We start from the raw sequence: 9,133 nt of genomic DNA on the forward strand, positions 1-9,133 counted from the left end.
TTTTAATGGAAGCATAAAACACAACAAGAAGTGTCGTAAAATTTAGTTTGAAAATGCATAAATCATGATGGTCTCATAGGACACTTGTTTTGTTCACAGTATATCAAAATATAAAGCACAACGATATTTTGCCAATATTGTTGCAATCATACACGATTTATTTGACATGACAAAAAACGAGGAGCTAGCCCTGTCTTCGGTACTTCAGACATTTGGAACCATTAGCCTTTAGCTAGGTCGTGGTCTGAAATGGAAGAATCGCTGCTCGGCTCTTATCAAAACAGGTATGTGTAAGCCTGTATAAATCATAAAGACACGTCAGAATAAGCATAAGTAAATCCATGAACCTATATACCAGTTTAATCAACAGGGAAAATGGAGGAGTAATTAAGTGACAGCAATTAGCTAGTTTATGTCCCTTACAAAACAATACAGCTGGAGAAGCCTAGTGGACAATAAGAAGCTGTGAACCTATATAAACCCTATAGGCCGTAGCAAGTGCTAATATCATAAATTAATCCATGAGATACTATATTTTTCGAAGGAAGTGAGGACATTTCTTTCTTTAATAACCTTAATTTACAAAAATACAATGGACAAAATGCCAGCAAGTGAGGACATTTCTTTCTTTAATAAACTCTGTTATGCATACTTCCAATATTGCAGGACTTGAGAATCAAAGCCCTATTATGCACATATGCTGAATACAAAATTCATTCTTTTTCTTGAACCCTCCCTAACACATAGCTGTAATACTTAAGTTGTCTCTACTAGAAATTGTATAACTAAAGAATAACAAATCTTACAGTTCAAAAGGCTGGTGAGGTTGCCGAACAGCGCCGGGTGGAGCACGCCGGAGAGCAGCTCTAAGCCGAGCAGCTTCACCTGTTGATGCTGCTTCAATTTCAGCTATTTCTGATCTTTCTTCATTAATACCACCTGCAAAAAGTATAATTATATGCAAATATGGAAGATAATATGATTGATTACTCTAATTCACCATTTTTTCGCCAGCATACTGAGATCAGTCTTGTTCAGCTATTCACGAGTCGAGTCACTACTTTCCTTAGTAAAGCTCAACAGAAAATGGTATAATGATTAAAAGCATTCACCTAATAGACTAGCACAACTAAATACTACCTGGAAATTATGGTTTTATGATAATACAATGATGCTAAATGCTGGCGGAGGTGGGTGTAGCATATGTATGCACTATTACAAAGGAAGGTTTAAATTTAATAATTTGAAATTGTATAATAGTACTTCAAATTACAAATCTACATGCAATTATCATATTTTCCAACTAATTTCCAGAACTATATTGGTAGCAAAAATTTAGTCACAGGTCTAGCCACGTATTCACAAACCTACTTTAAGCAGTCAGAACAAGCCCTGCATTATAGCAATCCACACAAAAGCTACTAAGCTAGCAAACTACCAAACTAGTACTTTTTTTAAAAAAACATCAAGCACAAGTTTGAACCAACGAATCTCACAAGTGGAAAGGAAACCGAATTACCGATGCACACAGGAAGTAAATCTACACGCATAGTCACGCAGGATGTGGCTAGATTTGCAACATCCAGATCACGGAGACGAAATCGAGATCTCAAGCCTACGGCTAACCTTCCCAACCAACCAAACACCACAGATCCGCACGAGATTTCCAAAAAAAGCTCGTGGAGTACCGGGGGACACAGATCTAGGCCGCTGCCCGCTCACCTGCATGTTGCATTTGACGAGGTCGAGCGGCGTGACGGCCATGTGGGTGAGGCCGCAGCTGGCGATTCCTCCGGCGGTGCAGGCGGCATAGAAGGCCGGCGAGTACATCTCGATCTTCTCGTTGGGCGCCTGGACCGAGAACGGCACAGCGCCTCCTGCTCCAGCCGCAGCAGGCGCCGGGGCGGAGGCATGGAGGCGCGCGGCGGCGCCTGTGGCGGCAAAGGAGCGCGCCGAGGAGGTCCCTTTAGCTGGCCGAGGGGCGCCGAGGAGGCAGTAGCTGGGTGGATCTGGATCTGGGGCAGAGCGGTGGTTTGAGGTGCTTCAGATCGGGGAATGGGGCTCGGCAGCCGCTGCCGCTGAAACCCTAGTCCTCTCGGGCAAAAGCAGTCGTCGCGGTCGGTTTTATATGATAGTACAGGAAGCGGTTATGACAAAATAAGCGTAAACTTGTGTACAACATGCGCATACCAAAAAGTGTGTAAACCGTAACACGATTGAGCATAACACGTAGTTATAATTGACGTAAGTAGGTGGTACAGTGAGCCAAAAAGCCTGCGCACCTGGTCGGTACGGTGCGGTCCGCGCACCTGGTCTGTTGCTGGTCGGGGCTTCTAATAGTTAGAGAGAGCTCAGGGCTCTAAATACTATATATATATATATATATATATATATATATATATATATATATATATATATATATATAATCAAAATTTTCGTGCAATCGTAGTGTAATTAAACTACTAAAAGTTATACAAAATTCTAAAAAAAACTACAGACGTACTTTATTTTACTCTACCATTATATGAAATTTCAAATTCTAACTCATATATTGATAGATAAAAATAAAAAAGATTCTATCAACTATAAAGGATTAAAAACGGTAGATTTTTTTTATCTATTAATATATGATGGATTAAAATTTAAATTTTGATATATTACTAAAGGAGCTGTTTGGGACCGTTTTACAAGTGAAACATTAAATCTATATCTGTTTTTGCTTTTTAAATCAGTGGCATAATTTTTATCAACTCTACTAAACTGATGTCAGCGAAGTACCTTTTAAGGAGCTACACCAAAATAATGAATCTGGTCCTAGATTCATCAATTTAGTAAATTAAAATTGTAAATTTAGACCGTCTGACTAACTTTTTATAGATTAGAGCTATTTTTATGAATCTAATGATGCTGCAAATAGACCATAAATAATGAAGTACATCTATTTTTTTAGAATTCTTAGTAACTCTTGTTAGTTTGATTGCACGATAATTGCATGAAAAATTTAATTATACCATTGTCAATACTAAGAAGTTTTTGCTAATACTAAACCAATAGTAAGAACATTTGAACTGTCTCATTTTAGACATCATTGTAGAATATACCCCGTATCAGGTTTCGTCTCTCTGATATAGCAGGGTGAGAATTACAAAAGGCAACACAACATGATAATTACTGTTCCCACGGTTATACATCGCAAATTGGGAACAAATAATTTATCTTATGTCATTCATCTATCCTATCATCGAAGTCTTTGGCGTGTTACTTTGGGATGTAGGATAACTATCTTTGTTGTGTGTGGATACTTCACACGATCATGAGTGAAAAAACAGCTTGAACCAGTTGGTACAAAAAGCCCAAGTCTAAAGGATGACAATGTTCATGAACTTCCTCTTAGCAAAAGCCAACCACCACTTGTTTGGAAAGCCATTAGCTCTGTATGCACAGTTGAGCAATCTTCCACTTGTTTCCTCCCTTATCTGCTTCAAATAATTCCTCAACAATTCTGCATTCAGACACAGAATGCACAATCGTCAATTTATCACTGGAATCCATGGGTACATTCGTTTTGCAGACTTAATCAGTCCTACTATGACAACGGACATAATTAAGTGAAAATAATAATTAGCATATTACTTTTATACATAGAAAAGACTAGTCTTGAAAAAAAATATGTGCATACAATTGTAGACGAAAATGTATACCTGCTTCCTCCTGGGACTGGGGAAGAGTGAAAAGTCCAGGGAAAGGAAACCCTGGTTCCCCAGGTACAGGAACTTTCTCCAATCCCAGATTAATGATTGCTTTAGTCCCAACAGCTAGTGTCCGGCAACCTTCTAGTCTTTTTAAGGCAATATTGATATAAAACGTCAGATAGATCAATAACTTGTCTGCTGAGCTTTTCACATGGAAATTTTTGAAGAAAACATTGGCTCGAAAGAAAGTTATGGCTTCATCAACAATGTCCGCTTTATCTGTATAGCATGGACACAAATAAGAATTTCAGTATGATCTTATAGTGGCGGAAGTACATTGAAATCTGTGTAGCCACGATACCAGGGTCAGAGGCTGGTGCCGGGCCCTTGATATGAGTTTTCAGTGGAAGCAAAGGACAGCTGCAAGCTTTTGTGATCCCATCATCATCAGCGAAACTAGAGTGGTAAACCTGGCCATTCAATTCATGCATTTATTACTAGTAACTTGCTCGCGCTTTGCGCGAGTTTTTTTAAACGATACATTTAGACAGTTAAATTAATGTGTTAAACTGGATAGCAACTCAAATTAGAGAATTTGAGGCTTACATTACATTCTTCTAAGTATTATATGAACATGAATCAAATAATTTCATGGATAGGGCCAAATATGGATAATAAACAACATATAAATCGAAGTTCACATTATGTCAATAGTAATCAAAGCATTTTATTGATTAGGAGAAAGATGGACAGTAAACAACATAAAAACCAGAGTGCACGTAAAATTCAAATGCCGAAGTCCAGCATTGATGCAACATTGCATCACAATTTAATAAATAAAACTTTAGCTCAGACTGGTAAGACAAGAACAGAAAGCAAGGAAGCTACCATAGTCAACTGGAACCGTACATAGATTTGTAGCAGTAATGAAATATTGAAGTTTACAAATGTAGCAACATGAGGAGCTTAGAGATTATATTACTGTGTACATATATTCGTAGCAGTAATCAGTGGCGGATCCAGGATTGATCCAAGAGGGGGGCTACTAAGACTATAACAAAAAAATTTAAACCAATCACATCGAAAACATCAAGCAATATAATTAAACATCATGTCCACCTTATTCCTATAATTAAATATGAGATTACTATCAAATAAATAATCAAATTCAAGTCAAAACTTCAGATCAAACTTCAAATCACAAACCCCTGCTCTGCTTGGCTCACGGTTGCTCGGCTGGACAACGGCGGTGGCCCGTGGGCGCGGTGCTCTGGGTCCGGGCGTCGGCGGGGCGAGCATCGCTGCGGCCTGCGGGCTCCGCTCGTCCGGCGGTCTGGCTCAGCGGGGTGGCGGCTCTGGCCTCCAGTGACTAGGCGAGCAGCGCTGCGCGCCAGCGCCGCTGCATGCTGCGGGCGTCGGGCTGTCCAGGCGTGGGGCCGTGGGTGCCTGGGCGGTGGCGCGATGCCGCGGTGGGTACCTAGGTCTCCTCCTGTCCTCCACGGCTGGCGGCCTATTGAGACCCTTCTAGAAAACGGTTGATTTTTATGAACTGCACATCGCTAGAATTCTCCAGGCATCTACAACAGCCCGGGGAGGCTGAGAAAAAAATCTCGTCCGTTGATGGAACATCCTGCGCATATGTTTTTTTTGCCGACGTGGATGTACGGGTACGCGCGTTTGCGTCGCGCTCTATATATATAGAATTAGCGTCTAAAAAATACACCACACTTAGATACCAATTAATCAGAACCAAGATATAACTAAAATAACCAATATGGGAAAAACCAATGTAAAAGGTCCATCTAAAGTAAATAACCCATGAAAAGGTTTCATTAACAGTTTAACTCCATTCATTAACAGTTTAACTCCAAATGAAGAAGTATAATTCCACAACATTTATTTTCTGATATTACTTTTCTTCTGTCAGACTACCTCAACTGCTGTAAGAAAAGTTCATCATACAATAATAAGAGTTCATCATACAATAACAAGAGAGCAATAATATGGAAAGTTGATTAGTCTTGAAGGGCGTCAGAAATTTCATTCTTTGTTCCTATTTTAATTGTGTCAATTTCTCCTTTAATCATAGTTCTGTACTCTTGCAGAATATTATATGAAGATAATCCATCTGGTTTTTATTTTGCAGATGTAGCAGCTAATAAGTATTGTACTCCCTCTGTCACAAATTATAGGTTGTTTTGGGTTTTATAGGCACATAGATTTTGCTATGCACCTAGATATACACTATGTGTAGAGTAAAACTACATATCTAGAAAAGCCAAAAACGACCTACAATTTAGAACAGAGCTAATAACTTGTAAGCTAAAAACTGAATATAGAAGACCATGTCATTAATTTGGATCAAGGCATCAAAACAAGTTGTCAGATTATAACTTAGGATATAGAGCAACACATTGAATTAATCAAAGACAACACTATTTTTGTGATAGTACTGTACCACAAATATTTCACAGAATTCTGCATTCTATTTGACAACGCTTAATGGTAAATTACACTAAATTTTTGTGCTCTACCTTAGAACACCAAAAGCATTTCAAGTTACTCAATTCTTTACAACTTGAGTAAATAGTCTCTCTTAGCTTATAAAAATGTGTCGGACATGCACTTGATCCCATTTGATTCTGCAACGAATGACTGGTAAAGTGCTACTCCCTTCCATTCCAAATTAAAAGAACGCTTTGACAACTTTTGCTATGCACTTAGATGTACACTAGGTCTAGACACATAGATAGAAAAGCCAAAACGTATAATAATTTAGAACGAAGGGAGTACTAAATAGGCTTGTGCACCTGTAGGATATCTGCACCTTATGATAGGCTTCCCTAGCTAGTTCTAGCATTCATCATTCTAGCCTTTTAGGGACTTCTAATATCGAATAAGCATATTTAAAGTGGCTACTCGCCAAGCTTCTGATCATGAATACAACTTTGCCACAGGTATAGATGCAAGATTGATTATTGATCAAATTGAAAATGGAATATACACCATGACACAATATTTATGTAGACCACATTTCAATACCAATACTATCCATATGAAGACAAGGGCATGTCAGCAGAGAATAACATCATCCATCCACACTAGGAAGGTACAAAATATGCAGATTCCATATGAGTAAAATGTGATTCTGGGAAGTCAAGGGGGGGGGAAAGAGATGGGTACACAATAGGAAGATAGGAAATATTTTCAGATCCTATACAAGCAAAATTTAATTCTGAGTAGTCAAGAGCGAAAAGAGAAGGGTACCATGTTGCGTGTCCGAATCAGGAGAAGCTAATGCAGATGAGCCAAGGTCGTAGCCGAAGAGGAGAGCAGGTGGTGAATCTGGGGGAGGCCAAGATCGGGAGAGAGATGATTTTGGGGAAGGAGGGGCAGAGATCGTGTTTTCCCTCTGTAGGATCATCGCTGCTCGATCCGCAGCTCGTCCCGTCACTATTGTCGTCAGTCTCCCGGAGGCCGGAGCCACCAGCCGCACCTTATCCCAACTCCCACCCTTCCACACAGTTTGCCGTCTCTCGGATCCGGGAGCTCAGCTCCGGAGGCGGCAATAGCCCAGGTTGAGCGCGTGGAAGAGATCGAGGAAGGGGGCCGCTGGGCGGGAGCCGAGAGATGACAGAGGCGGCAGGCGGCGTCGGTCGGAAAGGAAGACGAGCGTGCGAGGTAGGGAGCCTGGCGAGGGGCTAGACGGCTGTTTTCTCGAATGAAAATTTGGCTAGGTACCACTAAAAGATCACATTTTGGGAATATACAATTAAAAGATCCAATTTTTACAGTGTACATGAAAAGGTTGAATTTTCTTTGACGGCTAGCATTTTTTATGAAGACTCCAATAACATAGACAAATATATACCCGTAACTTTTATAACATAGTAGCATGAATTCTGAAAAAACAACTTAGAGGTTGTTCGGTTTGATGCTAATCCATATGTATTTAGTGAGATTGAGTCGGTTTAAATCCATACTAAGTCAAAATCCACCTCAATACATCTCAATCCCCTTTAACCTATATGGAATGGAAATAACGGAGCAAAGCTTTAATCAATTGATGGTATGATATCTTGAATAACTTGAGAATATTACCAAGCCATCAAAACAAACATAACTCAAATCAAACATAGGAAAATTCGAGAAAAAGCAAATCGAAATTTTTTAAAACAGATCAACAACAGTGCCTCTCACCTGCATGGTAGAGCTGCTCGATCAAAACTTCACACGTCGAGATGAAATTTTATGGACAGCAAGTTAGAAAGGATTCTAGTGCATCCCAGAAGTTTGACCATAGAAAGATCAACCATTTTTCAAATAGATCAGAAAATTCAAACTTGAACTGTGGTTTTCTTAAAGAATCAGGGAAATGTGGTACTACCTATCCAAATCCCCCGAGTGTTTGTCAAGTCTCTATCTAACCCAAAGCTACTCCTAAAATCATATTTCAATAATACATTAAAAAATCAATCAAAAGAGCTTGGAAGAGGAAAATCACGCAAAAAAACCAAATCAATCGAACTTGGATAGGGATAAAACATAGAGGTCACGACATAGTTAAAGCCACACTAACTTAGAGCACCTAGAGGGGGTGAATAGGTGACCCTGCAAAATTATCACTAAAACAAAACTTGATCTAGTAAAAGAGTTAATGCAATATAAATCAAGTTTGAGACAAGAAAAGAGAAAAAATATCTTCACTTGATTGCTCTTCCAAGATGTGAATTATACTAAGAGCAATATCACAAGTGAATAGAGAGAAATTAGGAAGAGAGAAAATCACAAGAAAGTAAAAGACAAGTGAGATAGATGATTTTTATCCTACGGTTCGGCCAAGCCTACATCCACGTTGTGGTGCCCTCTTTTCGACAAGGGTTGCACTCAATCCTTCTCAAGTGATCACGTAGACCAAAACTTGAGTGCCACGTTCTTCTTTATCGATATAGTTCCCGTTTGCAAGGAATCTCCACAAGTTGGAGTCTCTTGCAATCTTACAAAAGATCAACCTTACAAATCAGAGTAGTAGGGAGTGAGTACAAGCATAAGAGATCAAAACCAGCAACTCAATACAAAAGATAGAAACACAAGCACACAATACACCAAATATGAAGAACAACACTAAGACGACGCTCGAATCTCGCTAGAATCGCACAATTGAGTTGTGGAAGTGTCGGAGTGTTGAGAGTCTCTTGAGATGCTTGTGTACTGAATGGAGGTGCCTAGGGACTGCTTTTATAACCCCAAGTGTCCTTGGAGTGGTTGCCTCCTTCCCTGTAAAACTGCTAAAATTATGCTCACTATGGGGCACCGAACCGTGTACACTAACGGTCACTCGGGGATTCTGTTTGGTGCTTTCCATAACGGCTTGACACCGGATCGATCCGGTGCGCCACTGGACCATCTGCCACATCAGCTAGTCGTTGGCCGTCGTGCGA

General features: G+C 39.8%; 1 protein-coding gene across 2 annotated transcripts; it reads right to left on the reverse strand.

Annotated features, from left to right (window-relative positions):
- Positions 1 to 3,057: 3,057 nt before the first annotated feature.
- On the reverse strand, positions 3,058 to 7,442 carry LOC103627016 (actin-related protein 2/3 complex subunit 3). Of its 2 annotated transcripts, none has more exons than XM_008647370.4 (4): positions 6,960 to 7,442; positions 4,054 to 4,162; positions 3,702 to 3,971; positions 3,058 to 3,502 (listed from the first exon to the last, which is right to left on the reverse strand). In XM_008647370.4, the coding sequence occupies exons 1-4, from the start codon at positions 6,960 to 6,962 to the stop codon at positions 3,360 to 3,362; spliced, it is 525 nt and encodes a 174-aa protein (XP_008645592.1). In that variant the 5' UTR covers positions 6,963 to 7,442; the 3' UTR covers positions 3,058 to 3,359. The 2 variants fall into 2 exon arrangements, with proteins under 2 accessions (XP_008645592.1, XP_008645591.1); XM_008647369.3 differs by lacking the exon at positions 6,960 to 7,442 and adding an exon at positions 4,899 to 5,238.
- Between the last annotated feature and the right edge of the window lie 1,691 nt (positions 7,443 to 9,133).

This window comes from Zea mays, chromosome 5, assembly GCF_902167145.1.
Source record: "Zea mays cultivar B73 chromosome 5, Zm-B73-REFERENCE-NAM-5.0, whole genome shotgun sequence".
Classification (NCBI taxonomy): Eukaryota; Viridiplantae; Streptophyta; class Magnoliopsida; order Poales; family Poaceae; genus Zea; species Zea mays.